The following is a 21,639-nucleotide window of genomic DNA, read 5'->3' on the forward strand; positions in this document are numbered from 1 at the left end:
TGCATAAAATACTGGTGATGGGAGTCAGTGGACATGTTGTCTGAAGAAAATGTATTCCAGGGAAAAGCAGTATAGGTGAAGTTAGCTCAGGTGAGATTCAAGGATCCAGAGTATAAAGTGATAAGCCTGGAAGGCAGAAAGAGAATATTGTGTATGTCCCATAACATATATTTTCCTTTATACAGTACTCCCCTAGGCTTCAAATACTTTTCTTTCATTTTTCCATCTGATGAATTCTGACACATTATTTCAAATAAAATTTATATCTTGTAAGAGTTCTTCCTAATCTCCATATCTAGTCTGTGACTCATTTGCTGTTCTTCCAGCCCCTACTAACTAAGAAAATTAGCATTTATCTTACTTAATTTGCATATGCATTACACAAATATTTACTGTTATTATTATGGTTTGGATATGGCTTTAGGTACTTAAGATATACCAGTGGACAAAGAAGAAAAGATTCTCTGCTCTCACAGAATTTTTTCTCACAGAGGAGAGAAATAATAAATAAGAATAATAAATATATTTTATATGCTAGAAGATTATGAGTTCTATAAAAGTTAAAAGTGAATAGGGAAGGGTGATGTCAGTCCAGGATGTAGATGCTGGAATGGAGACAGACTATAGCATAGCATAGAGTAACCCAGGTAAGACCAGTGAGATAATTAGATTTAAGCAAAAGTTGGAATAAAGAAGGAGCTATCCAAGTGAATATTTGGTGAGAAAGAATTAAAAAAGGGGGAAACAGTTATAGCAAAGACTGTAAAATGCTATATCTCTGAACAGATTTGAGCAACAAGAAGAAGGACCTACTTTAAAATTTAAAAAGATCATTGTGGTTGCTATGTCAAGATTACTCACAGGTAGACAAATGCAGATAAGGGAGATTTGTTTGGAGTCCATTATGGAAACAAAAGTGAGAGATGAGTCACTACTGAATCTGACATGGTAAAAAATCATCAGATCCTAGGTGTATGAGAGAAAGACAGAAAAATGACTGGGAGAATTTGGGCCTGTCAGCTGAAATACTGAATTTGCCATCATTTGGGATGGTGAAGGCTCTGAGTCACATATACAAGAGTTCAGTTGAAGATGGTTATTAATTTCTCCAGTTGAAGTGTGAGTAGGTAGTCAAATGTATGAATCTGGAGTAGGAGAAAGAAATGTTGACTGAAAAATTGATGCAGAAGTCTGCATTGCATATATGATATTTAAAACCATGGCATTGAAGGATAAGAACAAAGGAGGAAAACCTAACACTGACCTCTAGGAACTGTGACATTAAAAAAGGCCAAGAGAAAGGAGAATGAGAAGTGCACAGTAAGGTACACTGCCCTGAGAAGCAAGTGAAGGTAGTATGTCAAGAGTTGGGATGGATCAGCCTTGACAAGAACTACTGGTAGCCCAAGTCAGCAAGATCACTAGATTTAGCAAATTTTAAATAATTGGTATCTATGAGAAAGGATGCTTGGATGGAGTGTGATGGTGAAAATCAAATTAGAATGGGTTAAAGAAGAAACTGAAAGAAATGAATGAGAAGGATAAAAGAAGAAATGGAGCAGTGATGGTGAGAAAAAAGTGAGTTAAAAGAAGCAATTTGGGAACTTGTTTTTTATTTATTTAACAAGTAATAGCTTATTTCTATATTGGTGGAATGTTCTGGTAAAGTGCTACCCAAAAATTATTTATTTTCTCATTAGAAAATTAGCTTCTTTGTGCAGCATGGTAACCATAGTTAACAATACATTGTATTCTTTAAAAATGCTAAAGGAGCAGATGTTCAGAGGGCTCACCACAAAAATCATAACCATATGATGTAATGCATGTGTAATAAGGCAGATCTAGTCATTCCACAGTGCATAACACTTAATAATATCATATTGTACATAATCAGTGCACACAGTTTAAGTGTCCACTAAAAATAAAAAATAACATAAGTAGTTTCTTAGCACCAGGTGGCATATTTTATTTATCTCTTCAGGCCACTTAGTTTGTTTAATCTAAGTTCTAAGTATAATGTCTAGGAAATACTTAATATATTTCTGTTACATTGACCTCAACACAATAGAGTATAAATATTTGTAGTCTGTAAAACAAACAAATCAGAAAAGCACATGTGAGGTTGTTAGAGAGGGAAAGGTGTAGGGAAGACTGAGTGGGAGGCCAGATTGAAGTAGAAGTAAAGAGAAATTTGCCTCCTATCTTTCTGTGCCCCTTTCATCTACTCAATATTCCCTTATTCTCAACTGAGATTTTCACCAGTGTCCAAAAGAAGTCTAAAACTCTAACTTACATGCTTCTGAAAAACATTGGTAGATAAGGGTTTTCATATGAAAATATGAAGTAGCAGGAGGTAAGAGAACTGATTCTTCAGTAGCCAGAAAGTTGATGAAGAAAATAAGTTGATACTTCAAATCAGAAAATGTAATTCAAATTGCATATCCTTGGTTGGGTACATTATCAATATTTTATCATCTAAGTGATGGTTGATACTTTAAGACAAGGAATATGAATAAGCAGTAACTTATACCTCAGAAAAGAAATACTGAAATTTCTAACCATATTTAGATTTCGTTAAGCAAGACAATTGGATTATATGATGGAATATGATGCTAGCAATGTGCTGTGTTACTCAGAAGAGGTTCTTTAAATCTACTGGTAAGGGTGGATACTCTGAAAGAGGCTTTGTAGAGGGGTGTGTGTGTGTGTGTGTGTGTGTGTGTGTGTGTGTGCACTCATGTGTGTTTGGAGGATGGAATTGAAATTCCCACCTCCCAAAGCATTTACTGGGAGGGCTTTACTTGAGAGATGGCAAAGAGAAGTACTTTGAGGGTGTCTGTCCAGATACTTCAATGGCTCAGTTTTCTTCCTTATCCTTACTTCACCTTATAGGGACATGAATGGTGAACGATGGGCACTGGAAACTGGAGCCAGGTAACAGAATTCATCATCTTGGGCTTCCCTCATCTCCAAGGTGTCCAGACTTACCTCTTTTTCTTGTTACTTGTCATTTACCTCACTACTATACTGGGAAACCTGCTGATATTCTTAGTGGCCCACCTGGACTCCCGGCTCCGGACACCCATGTACCAGTTTGTTAGCATTCTCTCCTTCTTAGAGCTGGGTTACACAGCTGCTACCATCCCCAAGATGCTAGTAAACTTGCTCAGTAAGAAGAAGACCATTTCATTCTCTGGATGCCTCCTGCAGATCTATTTTTTTCACTCTCTTGGAGCTACTGAGTGCTATCTCCTGACAGCTATGGCCTATGATAGGTACTTAGCCATCTGCAGACCCCTCCACTATTCCACCCTCATGACCACAACACGTTGTACTAAGATTGCTATTGGCTGTTGGGTAGGAGGGTTGGCTGGACCAGTGCCTGAAATTTCCTTGGTGTCCCGCCTCCCTTTCTGTGGCCCCAATCATATTCACCACATCTTTTGTGATTTCCCTCCTGTACTGAGCTTGGCTTGTACTGATACCTCTGTCAATGTCCTGGTGGATTTTGTTATAAATTCCTGCAAGATCTTGGCCACCTTCTTGCTGATCCTCAGCTCCTATGTGCAGATAATCCGCACAGTGCTCAGTATTCCCTCAGCTGCAGGTAAGAAGAAGGCCTTCTCCACGTGTGCCTCCCACCTTACTGTGGTACTTGTTTTCTATGGGAGCATTCTCTTCATGTATGTACGACTGAAGAAGAGCTATTCGCTTGACTGTGACCGGGCCCTGGCAGTGGTCTACTCAGTGATCACCCCCTTCCTCAACCCTTTTATCTACAGTTTGCGTAACAAGGAGATCAAGGAGGCCATGAGGAGGCAGCTGAAGAGAACAGGGATCCTTCAGCTGTAAATGGGAGGAGGGAGTAGGACAAGGCTGGTGCAGAGGATGTGAGGACTATTGGGACTTTACTAGTCACAGATGAGAAACCAAACATTCCACACTTTTTCTGGATGGGATAATGGAGCTAGGGAAATTGTTGCCTGGCTTTTAGTTTGTCAGCATTATACTCTCTGCTGGCGCTACAATCAACTTAACACCAGACACTGGAAAAAGCACACTTTGTGTCAACATGATTTAATATACTGATTTTCTGTTTGTGCATCAAGTTTAGAATTTTTGTCAAATTTGTATCTTACTTGTAATGTATGTATATGTATATATACATTCAAATTTATTGACTTTACTCAGAATCATTTGGTTGTGTCCTGGACAGTAATATTTGTTAAATAAAATCTAGTACAAAAAGCAAATGATTTTCCATGTACCACTTAATCATGTCACATGGAAAGCATCAGTATGGAAAAGGATGTTTTTTTAAATTACATCTTTCTGAGTTTAAATTCTAGTTCATTTAGTCACATAAATTACTTGATATTTAGAAGGTAAACCAGCATCTGAGTCTTAATTTCACAAAAATATTTTTTGCAAGATTCTTTTCACAATTAGTGATAATATCTGTGAACCTTGGTACATAATGTCTGACATTTAGCTATTAGTATAAAATAGTTTGACTTTTAAAAATTGATTTTATTTGATACATACCTCTCATTTTTACTCTGAGTCTTGGAACAATATCTAGTAATACATAGTAAACAAAAATACTTCCCAGGTACATTTCCCCAAAGGATAGGATAAATCCTTATCAGAGGGTATAGTTTGTCACATCTGTCCTGGAGAGTTGTCTGTATCATCTTCGTGGTCCTAATACCCATACACCTTAAAAGTATGAAAATGCAGGAGCTAAGGCATTAGTAGGAAACAGTCTTACTTTTTATATTGGACCACTTCTTTATTTTAAGCTAATTATTTTCTGTAATATGTGAAAAATAATCTTAAAACTTAGTATATAAGCTATCTGAAGTTTTCACTATCAGCTAGTATTTAGGATTGTTTATGCATCTGGATATTTTTGTGAGTAGAAAACCAAGCCATGACTATAAGAAAGCCTTCAATTCTACAGAACTTCTAATATGATTCCCAAATGGTTTTATTTTTCCAATCTTAAAGATATCCATCAATCCATCCTTCCTTCCTTCCAATTCAATACAAATTTATTTGGCTGTATTATATGTGAGAAGCATAAACCCTAAGTAATATTATGAATAAAACAAACACTTTACATCCTCCCCCTAGGGTATTTTAAAAGAATTGAGCTATAGACATTAAAATCAAAATTTATTTATAATTAGCTATAATAAATTATAATTAGTAATAAGATAAATATGCATATCCTTTTTGAAGATGTTATACTTAGTCTGAAAACTGAAGGATGAATTACAGTTAGCCATTTATGACTAAATGTAATTGTAAATTTTTACCCAGAAAGTTACCAAAACTATGTAATAAGTCACAGACAGGGACTCTGAAGAAGAAAACAAAGTCAGCAGCCTCCCAAGCTATTTTAGCCTTTAAAAGGTCTAGGGGAGAAAATCATTATTTTGTACAATAAAGAAGACAAAAACAAAGGTATAAATTCTTAATCCAGAAAAATATCAACCATTTCTATATACTCAAAACAAATTATCCTAAAAACAAATCAAGTATTCCCATTTACAGTAGCCATACCATTTAAAAAGACACTTAGGAATAAATTTAACCAAGAGTCTACAATGAAAACTATAAGACACTGATGACAGAAATTAAAGATAAATCAAATAAATGGGAAGATAATCTGCATAAATGAATTGGTAGTATGAATATCACTAAAATGTCCAAACCATCCAAAACAAACTACAGGTTAAATGCAATCCCTACCAAAACACTAGCATCTTTTACAGGCATAGGAAAAAAATCTATCCTAAAATGAATGTGACATTTGAAAAGTCCCTGAATGGTCAAAGAAATACAGAGCAAAAAGAACAAAGCTAGAGGCATTACAATACTTGACTTCAAAACATGTGACCACACTGTCAATTGTAAATTAGTACAGCCATTATGAAAATCAGTATGGAGGTTTCACTAAATATTAAAAATAGAACTACCATATTATCCAGGAATCCCAGAAAGGAAGCAATTGTCAAAAAGATATTTGCACTCCCATTTTTATTGTAGTAGTATTCTCAGTAGCTAAGATATGGAATCAACCTGGGTGTCTACCTATGGATGAGTAGATAAAGAAAATATATACACACGTATATAAATCTCACATATATATCTGTATCTAATCTATATCTATATCTATATCTTTTACAGACATAGGAAAATTATATATAATATCACATATATACATATACATTATGTATACATATAATGTAATATTATTCAGTTATAATAAAGAATGAATTTCTGTCATTTGCAGTAACATGGACATCATGTTAAATGAAATAAACCAGGAAACAGACAAATGCCACACATTCTCACTTAAATGTTAAAACTAAAATGCTGATTTCATAGAAGGAAAGAATAGAACAGAGATCACCAAAGGCTATTAAGGGTAGGAAAGATGTATGAGAGAGCATGGATAACACACACCAAAATACTGTAAAATAATTCTAGTGCTCTCCATCACAGTTGGGTTATGATAGCTTACAATTTATTGTATATTCAAAATAACTAGAAAGAGAATTTTGAATTCTCTTTGTGTTTCTTTTCAACACAAAGAAATGGAAAATGTTTGAGGTGATGGAAATTGCTAATTACCCTCATTTGATATTTACATTTATATATATATGGCAAAATATCACACTATATCCCATAAGTATGTACAATTATTATACATCACATAAAAATAAATCAGTGAAAAGATATCCTGTGTTCATGTAAAGAATTAATATTGTCAAATGTCCATACTACCAATTCAATTCCTACCTATCAAAAGTCTAGTGGCATTTTTCACAAAAACAGGTAAAGCAATCCTAAAATTTGTATGGACCCTCAAAGACTCTGAATAGCACAAACAATCTTGAAGACAAGGAACAAAGCATCACACTACCCACTATAAACCTGTAATAAAATTACATGATACTAGCACACCATTTGGAAAACCATGTAGAAAAGCAAGCATGTAGAACATCAGAGCAAAATAAGGAGCTGGGAGATAAATTCACATATTTACAGTCAATTGATATTTAATAAAGTTGGCAAGAATGCAGTCTTTTCAGTAAATGAGGTTGGGAAAATTGGACATTCACATGTGGAAGATTTCAGATCCTATATGCAAAAATCCAACCAAAATGGATTAAAGACTAAAATGTAAGACCTAAAATAATTGTATAATGACTAGATGAGAATAATGGGGACAATCTTTATGATAAAATGAAGACAACCTACAGAACCATACATATTTATTGACATCATACATTAACACCAAAGACTATCTTCCCTCTGTTTCCTTTACTTTTTCAGTGATCAATCCACATGTTCTCTCAATTAGTTTAATCTGTTAATCAGTTGGTCCACTAGCCAAGAACAAACCTTGGATAATTAATAGATAATCTGCAGAATGCTGGCCTGAGTGCTCTGACATTCAAATGAATGAGAAAACCTTATTCCTGCCATCTGTGGACCTTTACTGTAATGGTAAATATGGAACACAGAAAATGATATTATGAGCAGAAAAATGGAAAGACAGAAGTACTAAGCCGTACTAAAATAAGGGCTGACATTTGTTCTGATATCAGTGCCAGAGATATCAGGGTGAGGAATCATTCTTACAGACTGTAGAGATGATGAGCAAGGGGACAATAGTGTGTAAAAAAATCATTTCTGAGTTGAATCCCTGAAGGTTGAGGATATCCTTGTGAAAAGAATCAACGTTCAGGGTTAAGAAAGAAGTGAGCACAGAAAAGGGTACACGTTCAAAGAAGTTTAAAACACAGTGACCAAGCTTTCAAAGACTTCTAAGGAATACAATTGTCACAGAGCTCAAAACAGTCCATGAGGATCATTGCATCTCATGACAGAGGCATGAATTTGATGGATAATGACATTTTGTTAATAGCAACAAAAATGTTTCATTACATTCTAAGGTTTTGGCTCAAGCGGTAGAGTGCTTGAAACCCTGAGTTCAAGCTCCTGTTTTCCCATTAAAAACAAAGAAACCTTAAAAGATTTCAAGGTCTCTATAGGGAAGGACCACTCATATGATAGCCACTAAGTAGTGAATGCTCTGTACCTCACAGAACGCCTGACACAGAGTTGCTACTCTGACTTTTTTAAGAAAGAGAATCTTGAAGACGATAGAAGCAAACTCTCTCAGAACTCTTCTTAGGTTTGAATATTAGAATGAAAGCTCTGTGAAATAGATACATGATCATGATAAATAAGGACTTGGGTCTGGAACCAGACAGAATTGACTTTTTGTTCTGGATTTCTATCAATTTTTTCTGTATACTTGGGCTAGTTATTGAAACTCAGTCTTTCATGTTTGAATAAAAACAATAACATGTATTTCATAAGGTTGTGATGATATATGAGAAAATATATAAATAAGGCTCATGTATCATCAAAAAATGTTAGCTCTTAAAGAGCCCCGGGACTAGAAATGCTGTAACTGATCATCTAATTGAGCTATTCTTAAATCTTACCCATCACTAGAATTTTTCTTGGGAGATTTTCAGAGATGCAAATGCCTGGGTTTCATTTTTAGATTTTCTGTCATAATTTCTAATGGGCAATCAGTTTAGGGAATCACTGACCTAACCCAACCTCATACTTACAGAACAGGAAACTGAATGACAGAGGACTAAAGAAACCAGTCTAAATGGCAACAACTTAGCAACAGAAAAAATCCTTGAAACTCCTGGTTTAACAGTCTTTTCTCATTCCACATTCACCTAAGGAATGGGAAATCCACAGTGAAAAGAATCAGTCACTCCAGGATTCATTGGGAACTGCCAAGTTTTTATAAAACTTTGGGAAAAGAAATCTGTAAAAATTTGTTTTATTGAAAGTCAAGTTATTTAAATGAAATTATATATCTTTATTCGAAACTGAGAATGTAGTAGATGACCTGAAATCAAGTCCTGGTTCTGTTATTAATGAACTAAATGGCCATAGGCAAGTCATTAAACTTTTCTGAGCTTTAGTTTTAACTTTAGTTTCAATGCTTAAATAATGTTCATGTCTGACCAATTTGTTCATGTACTTTAAATTTCAAGATGTTTCATATAAGTGAAAATATTATATAGTAATGTGAAATAACAGAAGCAAGTAGTGGACTATTCATATTATTAATTCCCATGAAACTATTTGTTCCCTAAAATCCTGTAACACACCATGCACATGATTAGTTCATGAATGCTGCGTTGTGTTTCTGGATTAAATATGCTAAAACTGAGAAAAGTCTCTCTTGTGTCAAGAAATTGTTTATTTATGTGGGATGCTGAATGACAATGGAAATGCATTGTTGATAAAAGGCAATGGGGCAAAGAGAAAAGCAGCAACTCTCAGAAATATTTGCCCATCGTGTCACTTCTATCCTGCCCTTTGGCCTTACCAGGATGTGGAATTATAGGACAGGAACCGAACTGGAAGAGTGTGAGAAGGAGACTTCAGCTGTCAGAAGCTTGGTGGGCATTGATGTAAAAGGACTATCCCATTGTTAGCAATGACCTGGAGGAAGCAGTTCATCATTTCTGTTAATAAAAATCTGACAAGTAGCTATGGCAATAAAAAAGAGCATAATTACGAACAAGAAAAGAAAAATTCTCCAGGCTCTAGTTCTATCTCCCAGACACACCAGCTCTTTTCTGATGGTGAAAAAGCCTCCCAATGGCATCTTTCATGTCCTTATTTCTCAGGCTGTAAATCATGGGGTTCAGAAAGGGAGCAAGGATCACAAAAGTGACAGCAATTGTTGTATCCCAGAACACTGAGTAGGTGGCTGAGAATCGCAAATACATGACAGACACACTGCCAAAAAACAACAAAAACACAGTGAGGTGGGCTGCACAAGTAGAAAAGGCCTTCTGTTGACCCTCAGCTGAGGGCATGCCCAGAATTACCACAATGATCCGGATGTAGGATAGGGTGATAACTAGGAAGGAGGCCAGAATCTCCACTGCATGGATGACATCCACAATGATCACCAGGGATGTATCTGTGCAGGCCAAGCTGAGCACAGGTGTAAAGTCACAGAAGATCTGGCGGATCTGGTTGGAACCACAGAAAGGAAGGGTAGCAATCCATGTGATCTCAGGGAGCACAAGGAAGAAGCCACAGAGGCAGGATCCAGCTGTCAGCTGGATACAAACTATGGGAGTCATGATGGTGGAATAACGGAGGGGATGGCAGATAGCTATGTACCTGTCAATGGCCATCGATGTCAGGACACAGCCTTCTGTGATACCTAGTGAGTGGAAGAAGTACATCTGCATGAGGCAGCCAGCCAGTGAGATGGTCTTCTTCTCACTTATTAAGCAGGAGAGCATCTTGGGGATGGTGGTCGTGGTGTACCAGATCTCCAGAAAGGAGAGCACACTGATGAAGAAATACATGGGGGTGTGCAGGGCCACATCCAACTGGACAACAATAAATATCATTAGGTTTCCAGTTATGATAAATACATAGACAAGAAGTAATGGAATAAAGAATAAGAGGCCACCTTCATGCAGATGAGGGAACATGGAGAACAGGAATTCAGTTACCATTGTTTGATTCCCACTGGTCATCAACTGTGTCATCTGTGAAGGGAAAAGAAGTAATGATGAATTTTCTGGAATTGGGATGTTTATTGCACATTGAAAATAACTGCACTCCTTTCTGTCATCAGTTATTAAACTGAAAATGGAATCCTAAGCAAGCCATTTAGAAAGATCTCTCAAACTCTTTATTCCCTTGTCAGAAATATCTGAAATGTTTCTAATTTGGTTCTTAAATAACCTTTGCGTAAACTGCTTCAATCAATATGAGGGAAATGTAAAGCAACAAAGAAATTTGATTTTCTGGAGTTTCAGTCTTTTTGTTGACTTCAGAGGTCTTCTTCTCCTCACTCCCTAGTCCTCTGTGTTTACCCTTAAAACTTTACTTTATTTTTAAATATTCTCTACTCCTAGTCTTTACAAAGTTATTTTTTTTTGTGAAACAGAATAACACTATAAGAAACAATTATCCCAAGGATTCTGTATGTTGCTTTGCCCATCTTTCCATCATGGTATCTACCCCGAGGATAGCTAAAGTATTCATCTTTATCACTCTGCCTGCCTTTTTTTATTTCTGTTGGTTTTGTAACAATATGTCTGTTTCTCATCTGATGGTGAGTATTCAGACATAAGGAAATATCCTTCCTCAAATTCTCTGCTTTCTCTATAACTTTAGATTCTTCTCTCCCCTTCTGTTAATGGCCAATATCAAGATAGGAGTCTCTCCAAATCTCCTTATTCCCTTGTACCTGATTAGTGGCCATTTCTGGAAAAGCTCTTAACTCTGTCCCAACACATTCCATACCTCCAATGAAGGCTTTGTGCAGAAGCCATAAATTTTTCTGAATTTAAAAATAATTTTGAAGAAAAAAAATGATAGCTAATGCAGGGAATCAGATCTCCTAAACTCCATGATTTCAGAAACCTCCTTGAGAAGCTGGAGCCACACTTGGGTAACTGCAATTACTCCAACCCAAAATAATAACCACCATCACATTAGCTGCAGATAAAATTCAAAAACTGACCCTTAAATAGCCTTTAACTGCACCTAATAGCCATGAAAATCTCATCTAGCACAGCCAAAAAGGCATGACTGGCTCTAGCCCTGGAAAAAAAAAACCCAGTTGCCTCTCTTTTCTTCTTCTTCTTTTTTTCTTTCTATGCTTCTCCTAACAAGCAGAAGACAGAACATCAATCAGAAGCAAACCCTGCGACATCCTGGACCCTAGCCCATGGAAAGACTCCCTACACCATGGCAATTGATGCCATTTCTCCCCAACAGCTGGCTCCAAAGCTGCTTGCGTGAAACTTCAGAAGATACAGGTGAGCATCATGTGCCATGTGTGGCTTCCCTACCCACTCCACCTCAGGACAAAAATACAGTGCAACCCCTGGGTGGAATGAAAGCACCCCCCAGCAAAACTGAAAACCATAAACAGTGAACTGTAATCTAACACCAACATTGGAGTGTGAGGGGATGGAACACTGAACCTGCCCTGGAGAATGAGGAAGGGGCAAAGAACCAATCTGTCATTGCTGAACTGTCAGGGGTGTGTCAAGGAACTGAACTCTGAGCACCAAACTCTCAGTGATGCCATAAAGCAGCGAAAGTTGAGAGTAGGGATGGGGGCAACAAGCCACCTGGAGGAGCCCCCAGCACCTGGCAGAGATCAGGACAGGCATAAAAGCTAAGAGAGGGAGCAGAGTGACAAACTAACCTTCAAAGGCAGAGCCGGTGGTAGATTCCAGATCTATCCTCAGGACAGAGTGCAGCATTCAAAACTTAATTGTACCACCTTGCTGGGGAAGAGCTGACCAAGCAGAGCTGCAGCTGAAGAACAGAACAGTTGCTGCCTGCTGAAGACAGTTCTAACCACCTTGCATGAGCTGGCAATCTTATCTCACCTCACAATCCCAACTAACCTTGTGGACAGAAGGTCTAAATATCACTCACAAGCCAGACACTGGTGAGACCACATCAGAGCTTCCACTTGAACACCAATATCAGGATTGGACACCTAAGGAATAACTCCAGAACTTTTATTAATAGACTGAACTGAACCAGGTTCCTGAACCTGGTGTTTTGTGTGTGTGTGTTTCTTTTTCTTTTTTATTCCTGCATTATTAACTCCATCATCACTATTCTCTTATCCCTATTCTCATCCTCTTCACTCTCCCTCCTTCTCCTATACTACAATCTGTTGTTCTCTCTCCCAACTATGGTTTCTGCCCTTTTTCATCCATTCTTTCCCTGTCTTCACCTCCTCCACCCAACCTCCCCCAACCTGTCACTACACTACCCTTCCCTCTTAAACACTTACCACCTGCTGACTATCCTACTCTACCAACTGCACACAAACCCAGCCCCCTGCAATTCCTGACACAAACAACCTCCACTATAATAACAGAAACACACACACACACACACACACACACACACACAAGGACCACAAAACCCAGCAACTCCCACAACTCTTAACCCACCCACCCACTTCTTTCTTTTCTTACCCCCCTTTTCTTTAGTGCCACCTTCACCAATTCCTCATAATCTGTAACTAGTCCAATAACTATTACATCCCTCTAACTCCAACTGTTTATAGATATTATCATCAAGGGGTTTTCTATAGAATACATTAACAACTGGTCTGGCATTGAACCTGTGAACTTGTTAATGCTAAATTACAGACCAGGGTCAGATAAAGCATGTCAACCTAGCTAACAACCAAGTTAGACAGAACAGAAAAATTAAATCAGGGAAAGAAATTGGACAATCAAATCCATCAACTAGCCTACCAAAAATATAGTGGCACAGCACCAACTGGAGGGATGGGAATAGAAGAAGGGATGGAAACTACTCACCTCAAAAAAAAATTCAATACAGGATTCAGTGGGTAATGAATAAAATGGATACCCAGTACCTGACCCCAATAAAACAGCAACAAATGTAAATAAGGAACTCAGTAATGTCCACAGAAAACCCTTATAGAAGAAATCTGGAAAGAAATATCTGAGAAATTCATGGAGAAGATATTAGACATGGTCAACCAGAATGTACAAAATGCACTCAAAAAATTTCAAGACACCAAAAACAAAGAACATGAGATGACACAGAAACAAAGGAATTCAGAGAGGACCTTAAAAAACACCACTGTGAAACAAAGAACACTATAAAAAGAGAGATACATGAATTAAAGATGACAACACAAATTATAAAAGAAGATTTGAACAAAGATTTGTAAAACCTTGGAAGAAAGAATCAAACAGAAATCCTGGAAATAAAAAGTCATTTTAGTAAAACAAAAAATGCAGTGGAAGACCACTCCAGCAGACTAGAGTAAGTGGAAGACAGAATCCAGAGCTCAAAGATAAAATAGAAATTAAAGAAAAAACATAAGAAAAACTAGTCAAACAACTCAAGAGCTGTGAAAGGAACATGCAAGAACTCACCAATTCCATCAAAAGACCAAACTTGAGAATCACAGGCATTGAAGAAGAGGTGCAAACCAAAGGGATATATAATATATTCAATAATACAATAACAGAAAATTTCCCAAATCTCAAGAAAGTTTTGCCCATTCAGGTATAGGGGCCTCCAGGACACCAAACAGACTTGACCAAAATAGAACCCACAACATACTATCATCAAAACAACAAGCATAGAGAACAGAGAAAAAATATTGAAGGCTGTAAGAGAGAAAAAAACAAATAACATATAAAGGTAAACCCATCCAAAGGACAGCAGATTTCTCAACAGAATCCTTAAAAGGAAGAAGGGCATAGAGTGAGGTATTTCAGGCACTGAATGAAAGTAACTTCAACCCTAGTATACTCTACCCATCAAAACAATCATTCAAAATTGATGGAGCAATAAAAATCTTTCACAATAAACAGAAACTAAAACAGTATATGACCTCCAGGCTACCACTATGGAAGATTCTACAAGGAATCCTACAGAATAAAAGCAAAAAAAACCCCAAAAACCTAAAACACAAGAGGACAGGAAGCATCAAACAACAGGAGAAGAAAAGACAAGGAATCAGAGAATAGCATTGATTAGACTGCACACAATCAAACTCTTAAACAACAAAAACAACTAAATGACAGAATCACCACATACCTATCAATATTAACACTGAATGTTAATGGACTCAATTCCCCCATCAAAAGACACTGTTTGGCAAACTGGATTAAAAAGGAAGATCTGACAATCTGTTGTTTACAAGAGAACCATCTTATTGACAGAAATAAACACTGGCACAGGATGAAAGGCTGAAAGATTTACCAAGACAATGGCCCCTCAAAACAGGCAGGAGTAGCAATACTTATATCAGACAAAGTAGACTTTAAACTTACATTGATCAAACGAGATAAAGAAGGACACTTCATACTAATAAAAGGAGCAATACATCAAAGGGAAATAACAATTATCAACCTATATGTACCCAATGTCAGTGCACCCAATTTCATCAAACACATACTAAAGGACTTAGAAGACTGCAAATAGCCAAGGCAATACTAAACAAAAAGAGCAATGCTGAAGGTATCACAGTACCTGACTTCAAACCATACTACAGAGGCATAGCAATAAAAAAAAGCATGGTACTGACCCAAAAAACGGATATGAAGACAGTGGAACAGAATAGAGGACATGGATATGAACCCACACATCTATGCCCACCTTATTTTTGGTGAAAGCACCAAAAACATACAATGGAGAAAAGATAGCCTCTTCAACACAGGTGCTGGGAAAAGTGGCTATCTGCTTGCAGAAAACTGAAACTAGATCCAGGCCTGTCACCCTGTACTAGTATCAACTCAAAGTGGATTAAGGACCTTACTATCAGACCCAAAACTTTCAATTAGTACACAAAACAGTGGGGAATTACTCTGGAAACATAGGACTAGGCAATAACTTCCTCAGTAGAACTCCATCAGCCCAGCAACTAAGAAAAAGGATCAAAACCATACTAAGCTTCCACCTCACCCCTGTAAGAATGGCTATCATCAAGAACACCACCGCCACCAAATGCTAGAGAGGATGCAAGGAAAAAGGAACCCTCATACACTGCTGGTGGGAATGCAAGCTAGTAAAACCAGTTTGGAAAACATTATGGAGACTCCTTAAAAAACTAAACATAGATCTGCCATATGACCCAGCAATACCACTCCTAGGAATACACTTGAAGGAATGAGACTCAAGTTATTATGAAAGCACCTGCACACCCATGTTTATTGCAGCACTATTTATAATAGCAAGCTATGGAACCAGTCAAGTTGCCCCACAACCGATGAATGGATCAAGAAAATGTGGTATTTATATACAATGAATAAATATTCATTTCATTCACTCTCAGCCACTGAAGAATGAAATTTTGTCATTTACTAGTAAGTGGATGGAACTGGAGAACATTATTTTAAGTGAAGATAGCCAGGCTCAGAAAGCCAAAAATTGCATGTTCTCCCTCATATGCAGTTTATAGATGCAAAATAAATGCAGTAATATTATTGGACATGGATCACACACTAAGGGGAGAACATGCATGGCAGAAATAGGGGAAGGAAAGAAACTTAAAACTTGAATGTGGTATGTTCCATGTTGAGGAGCAAATAAAGTAGTCTTAAATTGGCAGAGGTCACTATGGGAAGGGGAGTAGGAAGTAGGGAAGAGGTCTGGTAGAAATGAACCAATGTGGGTTTCAATACCCAAGTTCATGGAAGTAATGCTAGGAATCTCTCTGTATAGCTATCTTTATCCCAAACTAGCAAAAATAATGTATCTTTCTTATTATCTCTTATGTTTTCTCTCCCACAAAATCAGAGAAGCATTAGGAACAGGTCCTGCCTGGAAGCAGGGGTTGGGAGTTGAGGGGGTTGTGAGGGAGGTGGCACAAACAATGTATACACATATAAGTAAATGTAAAAATGATAAAAGGAGAAAAAAATAAAAATACAAGGATAAAGGAGAATGATAGAGGGGGTGATTTCAACTGTGATATATTGTAAGATCTTTTTGTAAATGTCACTATGTATCCCCAGTACAACAGTAATAAAATAAAGAAATAAAAAATAAAAATAATTTCTATTATAATGATGGATGTCCTGGTGTAAAAATTGTCTAAAAGTTATTTGTAATGGAAATTAGACTAGAATCTACTTGTTTGGGATAAAGGGCAATTAAACTTTTTGCAAGGTTAACTAGAGTTAGAGATAGCATAACTTCCTATCTTGACTATTTTAACATCTTTTTCACTTGTATTCTTATCTCTAAGGAGTCAGTCTACATATGAATATTTCAGACATTCAAAGATAAACTCAGAAATCTTAGCCTGATACTCATTGTCCTTTCTAATGTGGTTCCAAATAAATTTTGAAGTCAAATACCCTGCATACTGTACAGCTCAACCCAATAGGAAAAATGTCTTACATTTCTATTTTTGCTGAAGCCATTCCTTCCTTTGCTCTTTTTTCATGATCTCCTTCTGTTGAAATCCAAGGTATAGATGTCTTCTAAATGCCTTTTTTGTTTTAGAAATCTAATTGATCTCTACTGACAGAAATAATCACTCTCTCCTCTGACCCCTAGATTTCTTTAATTTTTTTCTCTTTTATGAGATGTACTAATTCTTTTTTACATTTCAAATATTCACACATCAGCTTTTCTCACCAAAGTAGACTGAAACCTCCTTAAGAACAATCACAGGGGAAATGAAAAGGTATTACTGAACACTTGCCATGCAATGGTAATAATGGTAACCATATATATTTTACTTTACACACTTTATCTCATTTATTTCTACCTATAACAGAGAAGTTGTTGCTATTGCATTACAGATAGAGAAACTGAGAACCAGAAAGGAGAAATAACTTGTCCAGATTAACATCCAAGATTCAAAGCAGTAACTTGGAAACAAGGTCTGCTTTTGTTGGAAACCCAATCCCATTTTCTCTATCACAGTGGTAAATAGTCACATTTCATTCTTTTTTCCTACTCTGAGTGCTGTCCTGTGTATAAGGTGAATAGGATGATATGATTTCTTTAGGAAGTCAGAAACAGATTCAAATAAATGCTTTGCAGATTACGAGAATTAATACTTTTTTTGTGGTTCTGGAGGTTGAACTCAGGGCCTTGTGCTTGCTAGGCAGGGTCTCTACCACTTGATCCAGTTTATGAGCCTGAAAAATTGATTTATAGATGTCTCTTGCCTTGAACATCAAGCTTTGAGAGAGAAAGATTTATTTAGCTTAAAATAGAAAAAGTAGGAATGCTTAGCAGAAAGGCAGAGCCTGGGATGGAATTGGTATGAGAGATGGGAGGGGTACTTTGACTGAACATTCACTTTTCTTTCCTGACTGGGCTTGTCTTTTTTCACCACTAAGTACTCGAAAATGATCACACTAGACCATCTATGCACTGAGTGTAGAAGAGTAGGAGACAACACACTAAGTAGAAGAAAAGACCAAGTCCAGGGCACAGTAGACTGTAAAAGCTGAAAAAAATGTCTAATTCATTAAACTTACTTCTTAGTAAGACTGGATCACTATTCATCGTTCATAAATTCATTCATCTAACACTCAGATATTTATTGATCCTCTGGTATGTGCTAATCACTGCCATAGGTTCAAGGGCAATAAAGGTCAACAAACATTATTATTGCTTCTGAAATGCATAAACAACACAAAAACAAACAAACATCTTTGTGGAATGACAGATAATTAGCAGTGCCTAAGGAGCTTAGTCTATAAATACTCCTTGTATCATGAAAAGAGACTTGATTTTTACTTTAGTCTTGGAAGAAAAAGCAGCAACTTCTTTGACTTCCCTGAAACCTATAATTCTTTGAGCTTCAATGAAATTTTAGTCTTTCAAAGATCTTAGACTGCAATATCTTTACTTATTGGCTGAACTCTGTTCTTTCTAATGTTCTATCCAAATTTCATCTCTTATTATTCTAATACTTTACTCATGTAATAAAGTTCTAAAAATGAGGTTTTTCTCTACAGAATCACATCTGAATTCTGAAAAATGAATGATATAAGCAAAGTATTTTGTGAGCACAGTGGGAGTCTATGTTGCTCAGAAGTCACCATTGGATGATAATCTTTCAATAGCAGTCTAAAGCACTCACCCTGCCTGGATCTACAAAAATGCTCCCCAAATTTCTGAAGCCACCAGTACCCTCTAGTTGGCTGATGAGCATATAAGTGTCTCATAAGCCTCTTCAGGGAATATTTAAAGTGGAAAGATTTTTTTTCCTGGGAGTTCTCTTTAGATGATGTAGTATCTAAAGTAAAATGGTGCAGCTCACTCTTCCCCTCTAAGGGACAAATTAGGGGAAAGTGTCACATAGTAATTAAACATTCCCCAGGGTCAGTTGTCAAAAGTTTCCCTGTAGCTTCAAAGCCTTGTCTCTGATACAGGAGCATAGAGCTGAGTACTGGTGCCCAGAATAGCCAGTGTTTGGAATAGACTGTGCATAGGTCATGATTCTTTGGAGCAAACATTTGAAAACCTTGCTGTCCTCTCAACTCTTCACTCATTTTTCATTACGATTCCCATCACCTCTCTACTAAACAAACATTATAATATAAAATAGAATATATTTTAGAAGTTTTTAAATGCACATCACATTTAATTCTTTAAAAAACAACTTTTGTACTTGAAAATTGTTAACATGGTAAATTTTATGCTGTTGTCTTCTCATCACAATGAAAGAGATATGTATGAAGTGTGCATACTAGAGTTTTCCCATTTTAGTCATAAGGGCTATTGCATAGGTTGTGGCTAATAAAAGAATAAAGGTTTTCTAAACAATTTAAAATTCCCAATAAGTTTAATAGTGCATTAAATCTTTCAAGTTACAAATGAAAAATAGATTGATTCTAAAGTATAAGTAGGGTTATCTAAAGATCTATTAGTATTATTCAACATATTTTTGATTAAAATGGGAAAACTATACAGATTTATTAATAAATGCAGATTTATTAATAAATGTATTTTAACAGTACTGGGACTTGAACCACTTGCTCCACACCTCTAATCCTTTTTGCTTTAGTTTACTTTTTAGATAGGGTCTTATACTTTTTGCCCAGCCTGGACTGCTATTCTCCTCCCTCTGCTTCTAGCCTAGATGGGATTATAGAAGTTAAATTACCACATCCAACTTTTTTATTGAGATAGGGTCTCCCTAATGTTTGCTGAGGCTGACCTCAAAAAACTATCCTCCCATCTCTGCCTCCTTCCTATCTGGAATTAAAAGCATATCCACCACACCGGGCTTGTATTTGTCCTTTAAAAGTAAAAATAATTCTAATACTAATAAATAATGTCTTTTAAAAAGTTATAAAATCATACCTAATGATGAAATATTTAAGTGTCCCATTTATATTAAGTCTTAATACATGAATACCTATCACAAAACTAAAATAAAACTTTGCTTGGGAATAAATAAAAAAATAAAGAGCACTGATATCATAAGACAGAAATGACAATATCTAAAGATGATACAGAACTTTATATAGATGCTCTGAAAAGAATGCAAAAAGAAATTTTAAGAGAAGATTGAGCAAGTAGCAACAGTGAGTAGAGTGTTTTAACATGAATATACCTGGGCATACCCATAACCTGGATAGACAGACCAAGTGGAGAAGACAAATTTAAGGACACAGAGATAAGTAGGACAATTGAAGAAGCAGTATTTCTTCATTTGACATGGAGCTTCAGAACAGGGAGGCATTTATTTTAAGATGGTGGGGCTCCTTGAGTGGAACCAGAGTAAAGAAGGTAAACATAGTTTAGTAGAGTGAATCAATTGGTAAAGCACTTGCTAGCAAGTATGAGGCCTTGAGTTCAAACTCCATACCATTAAAAAAATGCAATAATTCAAAGTTAAGAGTCATGTCTATTCTCATGTTCTTTTTTCTACCCATATAAATTCATATCCTATAATTGTTTAAGTTCAATTTTGTTTAAAATTCTATTTCTTTTCCATATCCATTGCTACTACTTCAGTTTATATTTAACACTTCATGCTTGTTTTATATGTTTTTCCTTTTATGTTAGAGAAGAAAATAATCTTATGTGTTCTGTATTTCATTTTCCTCTGGATTTACCTACTTGAAGGAAACATTAGGCCTAATTTCAGTTTCATTAAAGAAAGGGGAAAAAAGAAAGAAAAGTATCACTGTGCTTGTATTCTCCATCTGTTACGTGATGGAGTTTTCCATTCCCTGGTTTTTCCCAGGGCTAGCCTATAAGTGCTCCTTAGCAAGGGTTTCATGTAGCATGAAATGTTCTCCTCAAATCTTTCCCAAATCCATCCGTTTGGGGCCACAGAAGCCTATGAAATTTCAGGGGAGCTCTTCACTCCTTCCACTATTTCTGGGGTCCCCGGGATGCTTCTAAGTTTCTAGAGACAGTGAATATTTTGCGATATACTTCAGAGTTGTGATATGCTCTGAACTGTTTCGATGATAAATGGAGAAAATACTTGGGCTTTGAACCACATTTTATTAGCTCAATTCCTTTTATTTCTTATCCTTCCCCTGTCTTACTTTAGATGACATATTTTTGTAGTGAAACAATTTTTTTTCACTGTTTGGGAAGAAACAGAGACTAACTATCTCTTTCCATCTGATTTCTAGTTTGACTCAAAAACCTAGCTTACTATACATGTGGAGACATCAGGAAAGGAGAGTGTGGCAACAAATGCTCCCTAATTAGGCACTTGGGACATGAATTGCTTTCTTTTATGTGCTGGGGGAGATTGTGTCAGAAGAAAATCTTTCTTTACTTCACTATTCCCGGAGAAACCTAGGGTTGTAGTTATGATTGTAACCTCCCTTACTTGTTGGGTTACAGAATAATCAAGATGATGACATTTGAGAGCAAGGTTTCTGAAAGAGGTGGGTTTGAGATGAAAGATCTATATATACTTTGTTGAGGTTGTGGAAACATAAGGGTAGGGGCAAAGACCAAAATTGTGTTCCACAGTTATGGGGACTTAGATGAGTTTGTGTCCTAAGACTAGAGAGTCATAAAATAACAAATATCTGGAGA

The 21,639-nt window shown here is 36.5% G+C and overlaps 2 protein-coding genes across 2 annotated transcripts; one reads left to right on the forward strand and one right to left on the reverse strand.

The window, feature by feature from the left end:
• The first annotated feature begins 2,910 nt into the window (after positions 1-2,910).
• On the forward strand, positions 2,911-4,099 carry LOC109697961 (olfactory receptor 6N1). Its single transcript, XM_020181867.2, has one exon. It carries the CDS (start codon positions 2,911-2,913, stop codon positions 3,850-3,852), a length of 942 nt encoding a protein of 313 aa, XP_020037456.1. The 3' UTR covers positions 3,853-4,099.
• A 5,566-nt stretch (positions 4,100-9,665) lies between these two features.
• On the reverse strand, positions 9,666-10,625 carry Or6k6 (olfactory receptor family 6 subfamily K member 6). Its single transcript, XM_020181866.2, has one exon. It carries the CDS (start codon positions 10,623-10,625, stop codon positions 9,666-9,668), a length of 960 nt encoding a protein of 319 aa, XP_020037455.2.
• Positions 10,626-21,639: the final 11,014 nt, after the last annotated feature.

Source organism: Castor canadensis, chromosome 11 (genome assembly GCF_047511655.1).
Source record: "Castor canadensis chromosome 11, mCasCan1.hap1v2, whole genome shotgun sequence".
Classification (NCBI taxonomy): domain Eukaryota; kingdom Metazoa; phylum Chordata; class Mammalia; order Rodentia; family Castoridae; genus Castor; species Castor canadensis.

Excerpts from the sequence above, each read along its gene's own strand:
- Or6k6 (XM_020181866.2), bottom strand. The coding sequence starts at position 10,625 with ATGACACAGTTGATGACCAGTGGGAATCAAACAATGGTAACTGAATTC.
- LOC109697961 (XM_020181867.2), top strand. The coding sequence starts at position 2,911 with ATGGGCACTGGAAACTGGAGCCAGGTAACAGAATTCATCATCTTGGGC.